The 21,581-nt window shown below is 39.1% G+C and overlaps 1 protein-coding gene across 4 annotated transcripts in view; it reads left to right on the top strand.

The window, feature by feature from the left end:
• Positions 1–21,581, top strand: part of ATP6V1H (ATPase H+ transporting V1 subunit H) — a 119,697-nt gene that overhangs the window by 30,573 nt on the left and 67,543 nt on the right. For 3 of the 4 annotated variants that reach the window (XM_025393210.1, XM_025393211.1, XM_025393213.1), the window contains 2 exons: positions 2,042–2,095; positions 19,431–19,528. In XM_025393210.1, coding sequence (XP_025248995.1) covers positions 2,042–2,095; positions 19,431–19,528 — 152 coding nt within the window. The remainder of the gene's footprint in view (positions 1–2,041; positions 2,096–19,430; positions 19,529–21,581) is intronic. The other variant, XM_025393212.1, reaches the window with a different exon arrangement.

Below are 21,581 nucleotides of genomic sequence, written 5' to 3'. Positions count from 1 at the left end.
AATCTTTTTTAACATCAATTTTAACTGGTTTGGGGCTTGGTTTTAAAAAGTGTTTTTACAAGAGCCACCATTTTATTGAGTTTGTGAGGTATTTAAAAAACAAGCTATTTAAAACGTAAGAAACAAGCTTGTGAAAGTGAGATTTAAAATTTCTAAATGTAGCATGTCGTTTGGGATCAGAATGTTAGTTAAATAGGATACACCTCTCCCTTTTTTCCTACTTTGAAATGATCTCTCCCCTTTAATAAACTTAATTCCAGGCCTGGTGTGGTGGCTTATGCCTGTAATCCTAGCGCTTTGGGAGGCTGAGGCACGCCAATTGCTTGAGCCCAGGAGTTTGAGATCAGCCGGGACAACATGGCAAAACCCTGTCTTTACAGAAAATAGAAAAATTAGCTGGGTGTGGTGGTGCACACCTGTTCCAGCTACTCAGCAGGCTGAGGCAGGAGGATCACTTGAGCCCGAGGAGGTTGAGGCTGCAGTGAGCTGTTATCACGCCACTGCACTCCACCCTGACAGTATGAGACTCTTGTCTCAAAAACAAAACAACAACAACAACAAAATCCCCAGAAAAACAAAACTTCATTCTGGGGTAATGTTAGCTTTCAGGTATAGTGGTAATAAGGCTCTGTAGCTGAATTCATAAAATGAAAATTGGTAGGGAAGAATGGATGCTGTGGCATGCCCCTAGCTTTTTGGGCACTTTTACCTTAGACTTTTCCTCCTAGGAATAACATATACGTTGTGCCTCTCAGGTGACTGTCACTTCTGGAATGATTGACCATGCTTGTGACCATGTCCAACAACTGGGTGGAATATTTCTCTCATCACTAGTGGAAGTAAATATTTCAATGTCTAGAATAGTTTTCATTAGAATTGAGCTTTTTATAGATAAATGCTCTTCAAGAATTTTCTGCATCTTTTTAGTGCACTCTTTTTATCACAGAGTCTTTGGCTTTAAGTTGTGGACTTTAAGTTGTGCAATGCCTCTGCTTTGCGGGTCCTTCTGCTGCAGGGGACCTCTTCAGGGTACCCAGGCTTAGCCTGGCCTTGCTTCTTAGTCTGGCTACTGCTTCTGCTTGGCTCTCATTGCACTGTCCCTCTTGCTGTGGGCAGGTACTTCTTCGTAGCCTTCTATCATGATTAAAATCCGGACTCTTCGTTTTAAAAAGTAACAATTATTTCTGATATTACTTGCTACTTTTCTCAATTGTCATGCGATAGTGCTATGTCTGGAGTGTCTCTTTTTTTTTTCTATCACAAGTGTTTTTCTCTCTCACAAAAAGTACCACAATTTCCTGATTCTAATAGAAATAAACTTTCAGAAGTCCAAGTTGCAAGTTTAGATGTTTTGTTCTTTGATCTTATATTGGCCTTTGAAGCCTTTTTGGGTAGTTTGGAGTGTTGCACTTGGGTTGTGGGGACTCATGCCTGTACTTCGCAGATAGTAGTTATTGAATAAATACAAAATTTCCTTTCAGAAATTCATTATTGCTTTTCTCTTGCACTTTCAGCCTCTGACTGTCTTTAAATTTTCTTTGGTCATTTCTGTATGACATTTGAGATTTTGATTGGTCATTGTAATTCGTTAGCTTTGCTGTGGATAACCAAGTCGCATATTGTACCTTCCTGACATCAGGCACCTGTTTTTGAAAGCTTTGCTACAGAATATAGTGTGGATAGTTCAATTTAAGGCAGTCATCTTACTGGAAAAACAATTCAGTAAGTAAATCTTAAGACCTGGAAATTTACACTGGCTTTACCCATGAAATTTACCTGGAGCTTAGTAGTCAGTTTATTATTGTTCCATTTTTAGCTACTTACTGATAAATACATTATCTGGAAGAGCGTAACGATATTTAGAACATTTTATGTCATCCCCTTGCTTTTTATTGACTAGGATTAGGAATAAAATTATAGGGGAAAAATTATTACATAGAATTAGGGGAAAAATTTGCTTAGCTCCCTTTTGTAAGCTGATACATTAGGATAAAATCAAAACAAAACAAAACTAAATAATGAGTTATTTATTTCGTAATAGAAACTGCGTGGTAGCGGTGTTGCTGTTGAAACAGGAACAGTCTCTTCAAGTGATGTAAGTATATTCCTTCACTGGCCTCCTAAACATCCCCAAAATAAATTATTTTGAGTCAATATACACTTAAAATTTTGAAGGTGTTTACTAGTTCCCCAACTATAAATCCATGGTCACCTCCAGTTAGGTTAATTGTAATATAAACTATATATAAATATTGATAGTCTATGAGGATCATCTTTTCTGTGGTAGTCATAAGACTTGTTCTTCCCTGTTGCTCTTTTTTCCAGGTGACTTTTGTTTCAGACCTGAGAATCAAAGCAAAAATACGAATTCAGAAGCACAACTGGAGCAAATAATCATAAAATTTTCCTTTAAACTTCAATTATCTGATTAAACTGTCTAATATCTGTCTAATCAACAGGTGAACAAAAGCATCAAACATTTGAAAGAAATTCAGTTACGTTTATTTATTTATTTATTTATTTTTTGAGACAGAGTCTAGCTCTGTCCTCCAGGCTGGAGTGCAGTGGCACAATCTCAGCTCATTGCAACCTCTGCCTCCTGGGTTCAAGTGATTCTCCTGCCTCAGCCTCCCGAGTAGCTGGGATTACAGGCATGCACCACCACGTCTGGCTAATTTTTGTATTTTTAGTAGAGATGGCCAGGCTGGTCTTGAACTCCTGGCCTCAAGTAATCTGCCTGCCTTGGTCTCCCAAGGTGCTGGGATTACAGGTGTGAGCCACAGCACCTGACCAAGAAATTCAGTTCCTTGATGGCACTAAAACTGACTGCTGTACTGTGAAGCTCAAGGCTTTATGTGGAGCTACATGGTAGCCAGCCCCTTGCTCTACTTTCTTTTTTGACTAATCTCTTTCCACTTTTTTTTTTTTTTGAGATGGAATGTCACTCTGTCATCAGGCTGGAATGCAGTGGTGTGATCTCAGCTCACTGCAACCTCCGCCTCCCAGGTTCAAGTAATTCTCCTACCTCAGCTTCCTGAGTAGCTGTGACTACAGGCGCCCGCCACCACACCCAGCAAATTTTTGTATTTTTAGTAGAGACGAGATTTCACCATGTTGGCCAGAATGGTATCGATCTCTTGACCTCATGATCTGCCCGCCTTGGCCTCCCAAAGTGCTGGGATTACAGGATTACAGGCAGGAGCCACCACACCAGGCCTTCTTTCCACATTTTTGTAGAGCCAAAAGGTTAAAGGTTAAAACTAATTATGGCTCCCCAAGTTCCTTTCTTGGCTAAAGTTATGTTTTCCATTTGGGAATGGCTTAACTTTGCTGTGCTGTAGGAATAGCTCAGGAATTGGAAGTAAGTTTGGACAAGTTAACAATGTTCATGATGAGAGCCAGTTAATAGAAAGACAGGGAAAATGGAGACAGAAACAGAAGTGTGTCTAGCTTCCTTTGCTGAAAGTATCTCTAGGAAACTAGGAAGCATCTTTAGAGGGTAGTTTCTGTAATCTGCCTGTGATAGACCCAAGTGAAGCTCCGTAGGAGCCATTTAATATCCCTATTGGTTACTGGTACTTCCATAATCTGAATGAATGTCACGGGTATGTATGTTCTAAGACCATAGATGGCAGCAAAATCCATTTTGAAGCTGGGCTTCTCTTGGAGCATGGGTTGAAGTGTTTGATGACTCATATGTTAGGTCAGAAAATGGCTGTTAGCCTTCTGAAGTGGAATCAGAAAAAGGTATGGAACTAGATGCGCCATCTTGGGGCCATGGTGGGCTGAGGAAATGATGGGTAAGACTTGTTTCTCAGTCAGAAGCAGATGTTTACATTGAGAATCTTTATTTTGCTTAAATTGGGAATCTTTATTTCATGTGACTTGAATTTCTACCAGCTTGAAAAATTATTTAGCTTATTTTAGACATATAAACTTATTTAAGTGATTGTCAAAGCATTTTAAGTTATTAAAAGCTTAAATAAGGAAATGCAAACTCTGCTGACATGACATCCTTATTTTGCTGCTTTCTGTGCAATGTGTTAGAAAAAAAAATTAATTGAGTTGGCAGTGTGTTGGTCTAAGTGGTTTACCTGGTAGATTCATATATATCCTAAATGGAATTCACATCAGGAGTGATTGTGAGTTAGGAAAAGATGGCCTTTGGTTTCCTACCTTCTTCCCTTTAGTGACTCTTAACCCTGAACATATTTTTGGACTCCTCCTGAAGTTCTTACTTTTTTAGATGGCTGTCTACTTGAAAAGCAGACCTCCATGTGTTGAGAGTAGGGTGTCAGCCCTTCCTTTGATTCTTGTATTTCCATAGGGAAATCTTAATCTAGCAGCTAATATTCATTGAGCACTTACTATGTGCCTGGCACTTACTCATTTTACATTTACATCTCCTTGAATATTTACACTCCCTGTTCAATATGTCATATCATTAGCCACATTTTATGGATGAGTAGTGAGACCAAACAGAAAAACATACCAACATGCCCGAGGTCACACAGAGACTCTGAAGAAATGGATTGCTTAGGGAATTACTTGTGAGGCAACTGAGTTGGAATTGCATCTTTAGGCACTCCTTAAGTCACACTGTTTACTCAGACTTTTTAAGGTATCAGTATCATATATTTAAATCATATCTTTTCAGAGTGGAGAAAAGCAGTTTGGTAAACTGCATTACAAATTATTGCCACTTGATGTCAGTATAAAACAAGTTTTACACTGCAAAATGTGAAATAAACATGATTCAACAGTCTTTTCAAAATGACCTCAGAAGCATCATTTTAAGTTGAGTGGATCATTAAAAACTTTTTTTTTTTTTTTGAGATGGAGTCTCACTATGTCACCAGGTTGGAGTGCAGTGGCGCGATCTTAGCTCACTGCAACTTCTGCCTCCCAGGGTTAAGCGATCCTCCCACCTCAGCCCAACCACTACCGCCAACCCCTGACCCCTGTCCCGCCAGTAGCTGGGACTACAAGCACGAGCCACCATGCCTCACCAATTTTTTTTTGTATTTGGTAGAGACAAGGTCTCACTATGTTGTCTAGGCTGGCCTTGAACTCCTAAGCTCAGGCAGTCTACCCGCCTTGGCCTTCCAAAGTGTTGGGATTATAGGCGTGAGCCAGTGTGCCCAGTGAAACATTTTTATTTAAATGACATTAGATAAGTGGAATTTCCTTAAAGTCTATTATTTTTCTTCTCCTAATTGTGAAAATAGACATCAGATTATATGTACTTACTTTAGACTGATTCTTAAACGTGAATTGTAAGTCTTTTCTTCTGAGGAAGGCAGGATAGCGTGGAAGTGGATTGTTGTACTGCCCTGATGAAAGAATACTGTGACTCTGTAGCAGGATGAGCCACAGACAAAACTCCTCAGACACCGAGTTAAAGAAGGAAGGGGTTTATTTGGCCGGGGGCATTGGCAAGACTTCTGTCTCAAGAGCCGAGCTCCTCAAGTGAGCAATTCCTGTCCCTTTTAAGGGCTCACAACTCTAAGGGGGTGCATGTGAGAGGGTCGTGACTGATTGAGCAAGCAGCGGGTAGGTGACTAGGGGCTGCATGCACCGGTAATTAGATCGGAATAAAAGAAGATAGGGATTTTCACAGTGCGTTTCTATACAATGTCTGTAATCTACAGATAACAGAACCAATAGGTCAGGGGTCGATCTTTAACTGCCAGGCCCAGGGTGTGGCGCCCGGCTGTCTGCCTGTGAATTTCATTTCTGCCTTTTAGTTTTTACTTCTTCTTTCTTTGGAGGCAGAAATTGGGCATAAGACAATATGAGGTGTGGTCTCCTCCCTTATTCCCCTCTTTTGAGACTCTCACTCATTTTATTAGTGGGAGTTCTCACTTTCATTTTCACTACCCATATCTTCTTGCAAAACAGATCAATAGTGATTCATACAGCACACTTGTGCATTATGGTGAACTAAGGTAGCAATGAAGCTTTTTATCATTCGAAGAAGTACAGGTAGCAAACAAGAGAGCAGTAAGTAGGTTCCTATTACTATTACAATTCTTATTATAAGATTTTTAAATTCTCCTACCTCTGGGAGCCATTTTCTAAACATGACCCTAGGATCAAATCTATGCCACACTTGCAGGGGCATGTGTGCCAGTTTTGTCATATCTCTAACCATGTCTTCAACTGCTTGCCCTTGATTGTCTATGAGTAGGCAGCAATTAGTAAGGTTAAATTTCCTACAGACCTCTCCTTCAGCTGCTAGCAAGTAGTCAAGAGCTAATCTATTTTGATAGCATTTCTCATCTGAGTTTCTTGCCGGGCCAGAATAGTCAAGACTCTGTTGGTTTTATTAGTGATTATTTCTAAGACAGCTTGTAACTGTATGATTTGGTTGATCATGTAAATGGGGGTCCGATATCCCCACGAGCCATCTTGTGCCCAAGTAGCAGGCCCATAATATTGTATGATTCTCTCAGGGGGCCATTTATCATTTTTTCAATTTCTTATAGCTATGTTCTCTTTTTGCGGGACGCATAGACAGGGAAGCCCAGGAGTTCACCTGTTTTTATGGGCAGTAGGAAGAAAGATGGTTTAATAGTGCCAATAACACAACTACCTGCCCACTGGTCAGGTAATTTGGCATAAGCTCTATGCCCACATATCCAGTATAATCCAGTGGGGACTGTCTAGTCCCAGTGGGACTCCGGGTGGGTTCACACAGTTTGCAACTTTGGGAATTTACTAAATGAATTTCTTTCTGTGTGATTTGAACTCCACCAAGTAACTGTTTCTGTGGTACTGTTATACAGTTTCTGTCTCAGACAACTAAGTCATCCTATGGGGTGAGTGAATTCTTTTCCTTTTCTAACTATGCAATATTGTCCAATAATTGAGGCTTTTAGGACCCAGAAATTATCAGGGTGATTCTTTTAAGCTGGGAATTCAGGAACTCGGTCTGTAGGTACTAATTCTCAGGCTTCCTATGGCCATTGATCTCTTGTTACAGTTCCTCCACATAGATAACATGAATTGACATTGAGAGACTGGGCTACATGCTCGGCTAATTGCAAAAACAAATTTTTGTTTTTCCTGGAATTTCTGGTACTGGCACATTTAGTTCATCATAGAAAGTTTGAAACACTGGCTCAGGAGAGCATTTGTGAACTTCTCCTCGAACCAAGATATTTACTCGAGGATCCAGTCCGGCCCCATCGATTCCTAAGGTCACATGCTCCCCTTTTTTCTAGTGAGGATCAAGGGGATTGGTTATTACTAGCTCTAAGGGGTTACATTGTCCTTTAGGAAAGGAAGGGCCATTTTTTCCTTTTTGAAGGTGGACTGGATCCTTTTCATCTTTTTTTTTTTTTTTTAATCCAAGTGGCCTAAATGACACAAGACCAGTATTTACATTTATTTCCACACAGTCCTAATTTATGACAGATGTACTTATTTTCTGCCATATAGCCTCTTTTCTAATTAAGAGAACCACACCTTATTCCTCACTTATTGCTGTTAATGACAGCACAGGCATCAAATTTTAAGGTGACTTGTTTGGGGACCCTTTTTTCTTCTGTTTTGGCTAACACTTTACTCGTATCATTTATGAGCCCCTACCAGTCTTCAGTTCTTAATCTTATTTCAAAGACTGTGGTCATGGGAGGCTCAGGTGGGTCATAACACACATCAGGTTGGTTATTTCCTGGGCTACATACCTTGTATAGAATAACATTATGCAAACAAGTCATTTTTAGAGTTCTAGTACACTTATAATAACTGTAAAATAGTAGGACCGTAGCAACCTTTTGTCCTACCTCCGTGACTTGATGTATACACTGGAAATAGCCCTCAATCTGAGGAAGGTCAGGTGAAGTCCTTACTGTACAAGTCCAAATTTTAAGGAAAATGAGTCCCGCGATGAGTTTCCTTGTGCTTCGCCCGTGCGTGGTCAGCTTCCGGGTGTGACTGGAGCAGGGCTTGTCGCCGTCTTTAGAGTCACTTTGCAGGGGTTGGCGAAGCTGCTCCCGTCCATGTACCACTTACAGTCTACTCATGTTCAAGGATGATCTCGGAGGTTGGGCCTGCTGGAATAAACTGAGTCCAACACCTCTACACAGTTATGTTCAACTGGGCTCTCTGATACTGGGAGCAGGGTAGTGGGGTTTAGGGTGTTGCAAACTTCAATGGTTATGTGGGGATTTTCACATAGCAAGGTTTGGTACTTGGTTAATCTAGCATTTGTTAACCAATGATGTCCTTTGGTATTTATTAAAGTTACCACAGCATGGGAGGCCTTTATATTCAGGTTTTGCCTAAGGGTTAGTTTATCTGCTGCTTGTGCTAACAGGGCCATTGCTGCTAGGGCCCTTAGACCTGGGGGCCAGCCTTTGGAAACCTTGTCTAGTTGTTTTGAGAGATAGGCCACTGGCCTTGGCCAGGGCCCCACAGTCTGGGTTAAAACTCCAACTGCCATTTTTTCTCTTTCTGACGCATAGAGTGTAAAGAGTTTTGTCAGGTCAGGTAGCCTCAGGGCTGGGGCCAACATGAGTTTTTCTTTTAACTCATGAAAAGCTCCCTGCTGTAGGTTGTAATAGATGTAGTTTATCTAATCTACATTTTTATTAACTGTCACCTACTAAAATATTGACTCAAATCCTGCAGCTGTTTGATTTCAAGCTTTAAATTAATCTGGTATTCCTCATGGGACTCCAATTGCATCTAAATAAACAGGAGAGTCGAAGGACGCATAAGGGGCTTCTCTCGCTTGACGATGTCTTATTTTTTTTCCTTCTGGTTGATGAAATGCCAGGGTGAAAGGGATAGCCAATTGGACCAAAGCACAACTGCCACTCCAGTTATTCGGCAGAGTGCCCAGTAAAGGTCCACCACAATACCACCACACATCCGCTTGGGGATGAACAAGGGCTGACTGATTGATAAGCGCTTGAAAATTCTTAAGCTCACTGCATCCTTTCAGGTCTCTAAGGAATGCTAAGTTTCCTCTCTGTCATGAGAGACACGAAGTGAACTTAGTGTTGGGAGACGGAAGCTGGATGGCCCTCGGGGGCTGAACCATAGGGTGCTGAACTTTGGGATATAGCAGAGAGAGCTTGGCATGACTTATTACTCCAGGCTGTAGAATCCTGGAAAAGAGCTACCATGCAGCCTACGCCTGGTCGACTGGAAGACCACCTTATTGGAAAGGGGACAGTCTGGGCCTCTGGCCTGCCATGTGCACAAGCATAACAATTGCTTTTGTTTAACGTGCAGATGGAATATTTGATCCATTTTAACCAGGCATTTGTATCTTGGTATCCTGTCTTAATTGCTAAAGTTTGTTTTAAGTCTTTAACTTCTATGATCCTCTAGTAAAATGAATGTATGGTTTTAGGGAAATTACAAAAACTGGTTGGGGCAGTCCATCCTTGCTCTTTAGTGGTCCACAGAATGTTGGACCAACTGTGGCATGAAAGCTCTATATTCGGGGGAGCAACACTCTTGGTTGGCACTGGGGTCTTTATCGAAATCTCCCCGGATTAAATGGTTCTAGTTTACTAATGTCTAGTCTGAGGAGAGTCAGGAGGGACAGAAGTACTTTTCTGAAGTAGAAAGCTATCTTTGACTTGGCAAGTCCTCACAGGGTATAACAAAGCAAGCATCAAATGCAATAGTTTGAGGCAAAATTGACTTGGTTATATTAGTAACTAGATGGTCAGCAATAGAGCGAGGAAAGAAGAAAGAGTAATATAATAGATTAAAAGAGTTAAATTTTTCTTAGCTTTAGTTTGGTAGGGTTTTACCCTGGGACTATGGCCCATGACTCTGGAGGGGGTGGTGCTTTCTTGACTCGGGTGTGTTGAGTCCATCCTTTTTTTGCTGCAGGACGTACAGCAGTCTTGGTGGTTAGCAGCACAAGGTAGGGTCCTTCCCAGGCTGGCTCGAGGTTTTCTTCTTTCCACCTTTCGATGAGCACGTGATCTTCAGGCTGGTGCTGGTTTACTGGAAATTCTAAGGGTGGTACATGTGCTAAAAGACTTTTAGGTTTTTTTTTGTTTGTTTGTTTTGTTTTTTGCGAGAAAAGAAAGTGGAAAATAAACCAAGTATGTAATTTTTAAGAAACTGACCTTTTGTTTTAAATGTGGGGACCTTGGCAGTGGACTTTATAGTCCTTAGTGCCTTTTTACTGAGAAATTTCCTTTAGCACCTATTTTTATTAGTTTTTAAACCAAAGAAAGCCAAATACCATTTTTACATTTAACAATGCTTCTCGTATGATTTTTATACCAGATAAGCTAAATGTTATCTTTATATTAGTGTGTTATTAATGTGAAACCTAATTTTAATAAAACCTTGTAGACATATTTATTTAATTTTTAATATTTGACCCTAAGGTAAGATTTTATAGACTCTTTTCAGTCTCTTATAATTTTTGCTACAGAGCAGGTTGGTGCTTTAAGAAAAACCTGTTATGCTTTTACTTTAATGTCCAGTTCACAGAAAAACTTGATGATACTTCTTTAACTCTAGCTAATATGTTTACACACAGAATGTTCTTTACAATTAACATTTTAAAACTTGCTTAAACCTTCAAAATAATAATTTTTTAAAACTTTTTAATGTAGGTAAAAATGTACATTCTTATGCCTCCTTAAAATTCTTTTACCAAAGGTGTATTTTGCTTTTCTTATACATCTTGCACATAAATTTTTTGGTTTTTTTTTTCCAATAGTTTTACATTCAGGAGGCCTAGTTACTTTTAAATTATACAACATTTTTTTTGCATAAATCCTTTTTTTTAAACACACATTTTTTTATAATCTTTTTTTTTTCTTTTACGACTTTTACAGGCAATTTTTCGACATGCCTTAACTTTCTGACTTACTACAAATACTTCTTTTTTTAAACAACCAGTTAATTTATTTCAGGACAAGAATTTACCATATAACACTCTTTTTATAAAAATTCCGCCCCTCCCCCCCTTTTTCCCTTTTTTTTTCCAAAGGTGATAACCATTCTTTTCCAAAGCGAACCTTTTTTTACGTTTGTGGACTAGACTGTCTAAGGCCACAAAAATAGAAGTTACTATAATACATGTTACACTGTTAACTTTTAGCAAACTTTACTTTTGTTGAAAACCTTGTAAGTTTGGGATTTTAATTATCCTTTGCTATTAATAAGACCTTGTTTTGTCCAAATTAGAATTGGTATGATGGCTTTTAAAGGAATAGTGTACACTTTTTTTTTTTAACTACTTGTGTATCTCTCTCTTTCTTTCTCTCTTTGACTTTGTCTCTCTTTGACTTTCCTTTTGCCTCTTTCTCCTCTTCTCTCTGCCTCTCTCTTTCTTTCTCTCTCTCTCTCTCCTTGACTCCCTCTTTGTCTGTCTCTTCCTCTCTCTCTCTTTGCCTCTTTTCCTCTCTGTCTCTTTCCTTTCTCTCTCTCTGCTGGTCTTTCCTTGCCTCTGCCAGCCGCTTATGCTGCTCTTCTCTCAACCACTGTGTGTTGGGGGCGGGGGGTCTAAAACCAGCTGTAACCAAGTGTCTGTACAGGAACTGGTCTGGGTTCCCTGGCTTGCATGTCACCTTGTGCTATACCTTTGAAACAAGGGATCTGTCCAGGTTTCTTTCTAATGGCCAACCTACCTCTAATGCTGGCCAGTCTATCTTACACAAAGTTTTAAGTTTTCCTGGTGTCATAGTACTCCATAGTCTCCCTTAAATCCTTTTTTTGAAAATTTTCAACATAGTTCCTAGTGGGGTGGGCTTACTTTGTGCCTCACCCATGTTTCCTCTAGACAAAACACCACGCTCACACCACACACACACCACAAAACAAAGAATGGGTAAAAAGGGCACACACACACTTTTGTAGTTTACACAAAACCAAAATCAGAGTATCCAGAAATCCAAACCAGGTCAAAACCAAAACCAAAGTATCAAGCAATCCAAGTCAAGTCAAAAATAAAAACCAAAGTGCCGGTACAGGCACACCGTGGGTGATCAGGCCACGCTTCCACTCAAATGGAGTGGGCAAGTTCCCATCACCGGTCCTGTCAAGCAAATCAAACCAAATCAAAACCAAAAGCAAAGTGCCGATAAAGGCACACCATGGGTGATCAGGCCACGCTTCCACTCAGATGGAGTGGGCAAGTTTCAAAGACTAGTCTTACCAAGTTTTAGATGTCCAGATTCCAAGTGCCCATCCTTCCCGGTGTTCAGCCACTGCGTTGATCCTCCACGGGGGCCTGCCACACACTGCTGTGGTGAGGCATCCCACTGGAGCAAATGCCTACCCAGGAGCACTCTCAGGATCCGCATCGCTCGGGCTGGTCGGAGTCCGCCGCAGGGATGTTCCACAGGGCAGGCTCAAGCCGCCTAAGGAGCTGCCTCGACCATCCGCCAGTCACCTCGCTTCCGAGTCAGGGAAACAAGAAATGTAGCAGGATGAGCCACAGACAAAACTCCTCAGACACCGAGTTAAAGAAGGAAGGGGTTTATTCGGCTGGGGGCATCAGCAAGTCAAGTGAGTAATTCCTGTCCCTTTTAAGGGCTCACAACTCTAAGGGGGTGCATGTGAGAGGGTCGTGACTGATTGAGCAAGCAGGCGGTACGTGACGGGGGGGCTGCGCGTACCGGTAATTAGATTGGAACAAAACAAGATAGGGATTTTCACAGTGCGTTTCTATACAATGTCTGTAATCTACAGATAACAGAACCAATAGGTCAGGGGTCGATCTTTAACTGCCAGGCCCAGGTTGCGGCGCCGGGCTGTCTGCCTGTGGATTTCATTTCTGCCTTTTAGTTTTCACTTCTTTCTTTGGAGGCAGAAATTGGGCATAAGACAATATGAGGGGTGGTCTCCTCCTTTAACTCCTTCACAAGCTTTGGAAGATTTAGAAAGAACCTGGAGATTTCTTTCTTTCTTGGTTTTCCTTTTTCCTCTGCCTAGCTTCATACAGTATGCATAGGCAGGAGAACGATTGATAAGGGAGCCCTCCATGTGTCTGTGTCCTGTTCTCTGTGATTTGCGTTGCAGAATCAGTCTGGCATGAGTAGTTGCTAGATGAATGCGGTGTCACTGGTAGTGACTTAAGTTGCCAGGTCCTTCTTGCTTGTTTCATCTTGCCTCTTGATTTAGTGGAGCAGTCATGTCCAGTAGAATCTTCTGTGATGGTAGAAATGCTCACGATAGCTGTACTGTCCCTTAGGGCAGCCCCTAGCCATATGTGGTTCTGGATCCCTTGGAAGTGTGGCCAGTGTGAGTGAGGAAGTAAATTTTCAATTTTATTTAGTTTTAAAAAGAGCTTTATTGAAATATATTTCAAATGCTATAAAATGCATCATTTTGCCATTCAGTGGTTTTTAATGTATTTACAGAATTGTGCAGCCATTACCACCGTCTAACTTCATAACATTTTAACATCTCAGAAAAACAAACCAACCAACCCTGTACACATTAACAGTCTTCCCCATTCCTGTTCTTGCCTGCAAACCCTGGCGACCGCTAACCTACTTTCTGTCTTGGGATTTGCCTCTTTTGGACATTCCATGTAAATGAAATCATACATGGTCTTCTGTGACTGGTTTCCTTCACTTCGCATAATGTTTTCAAGATTCATCCCTGTTTTAGCATGCAGTAACAGTATTTTAGATTGAGAGGAAAAGGGACTTAGTTGTTTTTTTTTTTTTTTTTGTAGAGATGGGGGTTTCGCCATGTTGGCCAGGCTGGTCTCGAACTCCTGACCTCAGGTAGTCTGCACACCTCAGCCTCCCAAAGTGCTGGGATTATAGGTGTGAGCCACCATGCCTGGCCCAGGACTTAGGTTTTTTTTGGCTTTTGACCAGATTCCTTAAATTGTTTTCTGTGGCAGTTCTAATATTCTTGTTAATGGGAGGCTAGTTTCACTGCTTTGGCTTTGTTTTTAATTTAATGCTGTGCTGATATAATACTTGTCACCCCTTCAGAAGAGGTGGAAGACTTCTTTGCTTTAGTTCTTTACTGCTTTGTTTATAAGACCATCAAAAGTGCTGATTAAGTAGCAGAAATTAGTGGGCCACATCAGTTACATACTTCACATACTGCAGGCCTGTCCTTAAATTGTAGTCTGCTCTAGCTGGTGAGTTGTGAAGTTTGTGGGGACCTGGAGTAACTCACAGGCAATTACAGACAGTCCCTGACCTACGATGGTCCAACTTACGATTTTTCAACTTTACAATTGTGTGAAAACCGTATACATTTGGTAGAAATAGTACATCAGGTATCCATACGACCATTATGATTATCACTTTCAGCATCCTCTTCAATAAATTACATGAGCTGTTCAACACTTTATTATAAAATGGGCTTTGTGTTGATTTTTGGAAGGATCGCCTGCAGATATATTCTGCAATACAAAAGAAAATTAACTGGTAAAGTAAGTATAAGACTCTTTTACATGTCATTTTCAAAGTATAGCACTGATAACAATAATAAGCCAACCTAATACTATGTATTTATTAGTTATGTTCTTGGAAGTTGCATACAAAGCAATAATTTATAAAGAAGATCACGTTTTTTTAGTTATGCCAACAATTTTTTTTCTGTAATAAAGATTCCTACTAGTCATGTAATTGAATTACTAGATTAAGCACATTAGATTGAAAGCAATACTTGGAAGATTTATAAATTTGTAAAACATTAGTAAAACAATTTTTTTTTTTTTTTTGGTAAAACTGTATCTTAATTTAGATATTTTATGACCGCTGACTAGAGGATCTCTTTTAATCAACCAACTTCAAGAGAATTCTTGGGGTATATCTGTATTTTAGTTCCTGAATATTGATGATAATAGTATACTTTACAATTGTTAAGTGTTTTATAGCAATTGATTTCAGTGTCATAGCAGTTTTTTTCCCCCCAGTGGTAGAGATGATATTATTTTTCTTTTTCTTTGCTAACAAGAAAACAATTTTCAATAAGTTAAGTGATTTGCCCAACATTATGTGATAAAACTTCTGGTTCCTGTTGCAGTGTTCACTCTGTCCTTCTCCCTCTCTAGTCCTCTTTTACTTTTTTTTCTCTATTTCTTTTTTTAAATTATGTCATAACTTACATAAAGGAAAATGCAAAGATGTTAAATGTTCGGCGGGATACGTTTATACCTCATAATTCCTCCTCCTGCCTTCACCTTGACTCACACAAAGTTTATCATTATTATGACATCTATTACCGTAGAGTAGTGTTGTCTAATCTTGAACTCCATTTAATGGAATCATATACAGTATAAACTCTTATGTGTCTGAACTCTCTTGCTTAATTTTGTGTCTATGAAATTTATTCGTTGCATTTAGCAGTAATTCTTTTTCACTATAGTATTTCATTATATGAATATTACTCATTCTCTTATTGATGGATATTTGGGTTGCTTCTAGTTTTTTGACTCTTGTGAATAATTTTGCTGTGAACATTCTTGTACATATCTTTTGCAGATGTATACCTTTATGTCTGCAGCACCTAATTTTAGAATAGAATTGCTGATTAATGGGGTGTATGTAAATTTAGTTTTAGTGAGTCTTGCCAGTTTTATGTTTGTGTACCCTTCAAAGTATGAAAATTCCATTTGTTTCAGTTCTTTACTGACACTTGATATTGTTCTGTGTTTCTTTAAGTGTCGGTATTGAAGTAAAAATCACACATACACATGTATACTATCGCCTTTTAGTTTTAAGAGAAAAAAAAGTTTAATAGTCACGAAACATATTAATTACTTTTAGAACTTTGATCAGCATCTTTTCATTTCACTTAAAACTGCTTTCTGGGACTTATTTTAGTCAATTGTGTATTTGAAAAGTTCATCTTTGTGCTTCACTGATACCAATGTGCTGTGCCTTTTCATCATGTATCTGTGGAACAGATGCCTTTTATTCCAAGCAGACTTGTTTTCTCAAGTGCTGACAATTCCAGAATGTAGATGAATACTTTCTTTATTCTTTTTCACTTAGTTTGCACTTAAATCCTAGCATTATGAAGATGAATATTGAAAATTTGTAAACGTTTTTATAACATTAGTTTTACTTTGTACATACACTATCCTTGATGTTTTTATGTTTCTTTTATTGCCTACTTATTTTGCAGTTCCTTAATTATTGAATTTGTAATTCTGTAGTGTATGGATCTTTGAGACCACATTCACCAGAAAGGTGAATACTGTATTTGCTATTTTCTTTGTGCTGTGACTTTCACTGTAATATAGTAAGAGTTTGCATTTTCAGCAACATTGAAGAATTTATCTAAATGACATTCTCTTAAATGTGTTGAGAAGTGAAAATAGTGTTTTTCTCTGCCATTGAGGTTTGCTGCATAGAAAGTGCATGTTGTGGCAAGTTCTTAGCCCAGAATGCTTGGCACAGTACAAAGAATACTAGCTCAAGCGTGAAGAGAGTTGACTTCTAGTGCCAATCTAAGATTAACTCACTATTTTCTTTTTTTTTTGAGAAAGGGTGTCACTCTGTTGCCCAGGCTGGAGTTCAGTGACGCCGTTTCTGCTCACTGCAGCCTCTGCCTCCTGGGTTCAAGCGATTTTCCTGCCTTACCCTCCTGAGTAACTGGGACTACTGGTGCATGCCACCACGCCCAGCTATTTTTTGTATATTTAGTAGAGACAGGGCTTTGCCATATTGGCCAGGCTGGTCTCAAACTTCTGACCTCAAGTGATCCTCCCTCCTCGGCCTCCCAAAGTACTGGGGTTACAGGTGTGAGCCACTGTGCTTGGCCAACTCAGTATTTTCATTTCAGCAAATTATATCACCTTTTTATGTCTTGGGTTCCTCTTCTGAAAAAATGAGTATTGTAATAATAAGCTCTTGGTATCATAAAAGGGGAAATTTTTGTTTCACCTTTAACTTCAATTTAAGTGAAAGACAAGGACGTAATGCACTCTACTTTGCATAATTGAAGGCAATAATTTAATCATTTTTCATGCTGATTCTCTCTATACTCTGAAGTAATCTCTGGAATGGTACGGCTACTGCCTGATAGTGTGCAATAGGAGAGAGTATGTCAGGTTTAGGACCAGCACTTTTTATATGCTCATTTGTAATGGGAATACTGAAGCTATAAATAACAACGAAGAATCCATCCTTGTGGTTTGTTATGTATTTCAACATAGCATGGTGAGTAGCCACAGAAAAGAAAGACTTACCCTGAAACAAACAATTTTTGTGATGAGAGGAAGCTGATGGTAGATGGGAGAGAAGAGGGTGCTCAACGTTGCCTTTTTATTCATTTGTTTAGAAATCTTGCTTGGTTATTGATGGGATTCCTCTTCTTTAGAAAAAGTTTCTGCCTGATGACTTAATTGGAAAAAATATATGTTTTTTTCATTATGGAATATTGTTTTAGAGCTGAAAATGCACTATTTATCTGTCTTTAATTTTTGCTAATGTTTTGAGTTTTCAGGCAAATTATATTACTAGATTTATTGTGTTTTTTTGTGGAACTAAATTAACTGCTTTTTAGGTACGACCCAGGATAACCTTTTCTTGATACATGTGACTGTTCCACCAAATGTACTTATATTGTTGTGTTTCTGTATTAAAGTGCCTGGAATTTCTTTGAAGTGTTAGATTTTTATGAACGTTATTTAAATTAGAATAAAGTTTAGTAGCATCATGTATGTTAGGTTCTGTGAATTTATATAACACCCATGATTCTTTCCTTAAAAATTTTTTTTTGAAATTAGCATGTTCATTTTGAAAGCTGTTATCTGAAATTTCCTTTGCTTTCTCTACTTCTTGTTTTTTTTTTTTTTTGAGATGGAGTCTTGCTCTGTCGCCCAGGCTGGAGTGCAGTGGCGTGATCTTGGCTCACTGCCACCTCTGCCTCCTGGGTTCAAGCGATTCTCCTGCCTCAGCCTCCTGAGTATGTGGGATTGCAGGTGTGCGCCACCACGCCTGGCTAATTTTTGTATTTTTCGTAGAGATGGGGGTTGGCCAGGCTGGTTTTGAACTCCTGAGCTCAAGTGATCCGCCCACTTTGGCCTCCCAAAGTGCTGGGATCATAGGCGTGAGCCACCGCACCTAGCCTCCTTTCTCTACTTCTTAAAGTCTTTTTTTTTTTTTTTTTTTTTTTTTTGAGACAGAGTCTCGCTTAGTCGCCCAGGCTGGAGTGCAGTGGCGCGATCTCGGCTCACTGCAAGCTCCGCCTCCCGGGTTCACGCCATTCTCCTGCCTCAGCCTCCCGAGTAGCTGGGACTACAGGCGCCCGCCGCTTCGCCCGGCTAATTTTTTGCATTTTTAGTAGAGACAGGGTTTCACCATGTTAGCCAGGATGGACTTCTTAAAGTCTTAAGGCTTATTGTATATATTTAAGGAAAAGCCCAGGTCAGATGTTCCCACTAGCTTTGGTAAAATGAAGGGACTTGCAACTTTCTGGGAGTGTTACTCCAGTTTATTTTAAGTTTCAGGTTTAAGCACAATTTGTAAGGGACAGTGTTATTGAACTGATGGTTTTAAAAATCATAGTCTTTTTCAAGTGTTTAATTAGACTTTATATGCCATATGGGTTTTTAAATAAAGTTTTTATTTATTGAGTTCCTGTGTTTGTCTAGCTGTGTTGTGAAATGAATTATTTATTTATTTACTTTTTTTGAGACAGAGTCTCACTCTGTTGTCCAGGCTGGAGTGCAGTGGTGTAATCTCGGCTCACTGTAACCTCTGCCTCCTGGATTCAAGCAATTCTCATGCCTCAACTTCCCAAGTAGCAGGGATTACAGGTGTGCGCCACCACGCCCAGCTAATTTTTTGTATTTTTAGTAGAGACGGGGTTTCACCATGTTGCCTGGGCTGGCCTGGAACTCCTGAACTCAGGAAAATCCACCCACCTCAGCCTCCCAAAGTGCTAGGATTATAGGCATGAACCACTGTGCCTGGCCTGAATTATTTTTCTTAAATCTAACAATATTCAGGGTGCTTGGCTATGTTGTTCTCAAAAGGATGAAGACATTTCATATTGAAAAAGTTCGGTAACTTGTCCGAGGTCATTTACATATAGGCCTATCTCGAAGTATTTACTCTTCTTTTTGTTAATTTTATTGTTCTTTGATAGTTCTGTAATTATGTGGAACAGTATTCTCTCTCTATAGTATCTTTATTCAGGGATATGTGAAACATTGTAAGGCAATATGCTTATTTATCAAACTGTATCAAATATAAATTATTTTGTTCCAAATTTCCCTAACTGTGTGTTAAGTAGTCTTGACTTGTGTAGATTTAATTCAGGAGACAAAATCTTGTTCATTTCTAAGAGGGAGAGATTAAAGCAAACATGAGGATTAACTTTTGAAAAGAGATTAGGGAATTTTGGATGCTCAGATGCTAATTCCAGTAAGTAATCAGATTTTCATTTAGAAATGTGTGTCTGATCACATGACTTTAAATGCTTTCCAATTAAAAAACTCAACACTACTTCTTGTGCAGAGTTCACAGTATGTGCAGTGTGTGGCCGGGTGTTTGCAGCTGATGCTTCGGGTCAATGAGTACCGCTTTGCTTGGGTGGAAGCAGATGGGGTAAATTGGTGAGTGCCCTTTACTTTTAATGTAAAATAACATTTACAAGCGTCTCTCCTTGATATTTTCAAAGAAATATGTAATCATCTAAAAGAAATATTTTATTTTTTTCTTATCTGTTTAACAATTGACTATACTAACCTTCTTAGAAGTCAGTAACTATCAAACTGAGCCCTTTTCCTTGCTTGATCTGTGCTTTTATAAGAGGTTAAGGCCTCGTAAGAACCTAATGCTTAACAGGACAGATTCCAGGTACTCAGAATATAAAAAATTTAAAAAAATATTTTATGATGAATGTAGGCAGAAATCAACAAGAAAAGTTCTTACCTAAGAGTGAATATAAACCTTTCTTTCTAATGCCATATAATTTAACCCAGTCTTTGTGGGATCCTAATTTGCAGGTATAGAAACTTTGAGGAGCTGTCTGTTCAGGCTTATATAGACAAGCAACTGAAAACCTCCAAAACAATGGAAATCTTGTTTTACTGTCAGAAAATCAACTTATTTGCTCATAATGAGAGATCTAACTGCTCTTAAACCAAATATTCTTTTCAGTTAGCAAGGCATTGTTTCTCTGTTAGAAAATCTACAGAGGAATTTAGGTTATCAACAGTAAGTTGCTTGGTGGGTGAGGATTTAAAGCAAGCATTGGACTCTTACCTGTATCTCCAGTGTAGGATATACCTGTGAAGGGACCCAAATATTCTAGATCTTTTCAGTCAGTATTTATATGCAATTCCTTAGAATGGGTTACTTCTGCAAATAGCTGTTCTTAGGAATTGTATTCGAATTGTCACAACTATTCAAGATCCATCAATTCAGTAAGTTAGTAATTATTTTTCTATTAATCTGTAAAATTTCAGTCCATTCTTGTTTGTTTAGTCGTCAGTTTGCCAGGAAAAATAGCCATCACAGTTTGTCATCTGGGTCCAACAGACCCTTTAAAAATATATTTTTAGTCATTTTGTGAAAAATTGACGGAACTAAGAATAAAGAGAGTGAAAGACAACTGTTAGAAATTTCAATAAAAATTAAAACATAGCAAACCTTTTTGTAAAACGTACATTTTGATACACAAGTATCATAAAAGATGACAGAAAATCATGACATGTCCTTGAGCGAAATGGTCTAGGTTCTTGTTGCAAAATACTGTCTGGAAGTCTTTCATGTTCAATGGCTAACTAGTTGAGAATACTATATTTCCTTTTTGTCCTTATAAATATATTCCTCATTTATCAGTTCTTGAGTTTGAGAAAATTCATTTATAATATAGATATCTAGAGACTCACAGTTTAAGATTTCACTTAATTTGACCCATTTCACCGTTATTGTTAGAGAATAGAGTGCAGTCTATCTCTTTGTTTTCATCTTCTGAATAATCTAATAATTGTGAAACACTTTCCTCTGTTGGTCATTATTATAGGCAGAAAATAAAAAATTCACACTTGTCAGGAGGTTCATTAGACTCACCGACATAGCATATAGTTGTATTCACAGATAAGATTTATTACAGAGATGCAGTGAGGACCCACAACTGTATCATAAGGGACAAAGACACAGGCAGAGTGTGGAGGAATCCATGCGCAGGCTCCCTTATGCTCTCTTCCTCCCAGAGGGGTCTCACAGAGTATCTTCCCCTAGCATTGAAAATGCAGCAACATTTTTGTGAGGTTTCTGTCCAGGAAACCCATCAGAGACTCAGCTCCCAAGATTTTATTAGAGGTTAGTTATGTAGACACACACTGCCTAAAACACACCAAAATTTCAGACTCCTGAAAGAAAGTAGGTGTCTTAATCTATTTGGGCTGCTTTAACAAAATACTGCGTGGCTTATAAACAGTGGAAACTTACTTCTCACATTTCTGGAGGCTAGGAAGTCTAAGATGAAGGCATTAGTGGATGTGGTGTCTGGTGAGGGTCTGCTTCCTCATTCATAGATGGCTATCTTTTCACTGTAAACTCAGATGGCAGAGGGGACAGGGGTCTTTCTCAGCACCCTTTTAGAAGGGTACTGATTCCATTCATGAGTGCTCTGCCCTAATTGTAAGATAAAATGAATTT

This window comes from Theropithecus gelada, chromosome 8 (genome assembly GCF_003255815.1).
Source record: "Theropithecus gelada isolate Dixy chromosome 8, Tgel_1.0, whole genome shotgun sequence".
Lineage (NCBI taxonomy): Eukaryota > Metazoa > Chordata > Mammalia > Primates > Cercopithecidae > Theropithecus > Theropithecus gelada.
The sequence above is the reverse complement of the archived record's forward strand: the minus strand, read 5'-3'. Positions and strand labels throughout refer to the sequence as shown.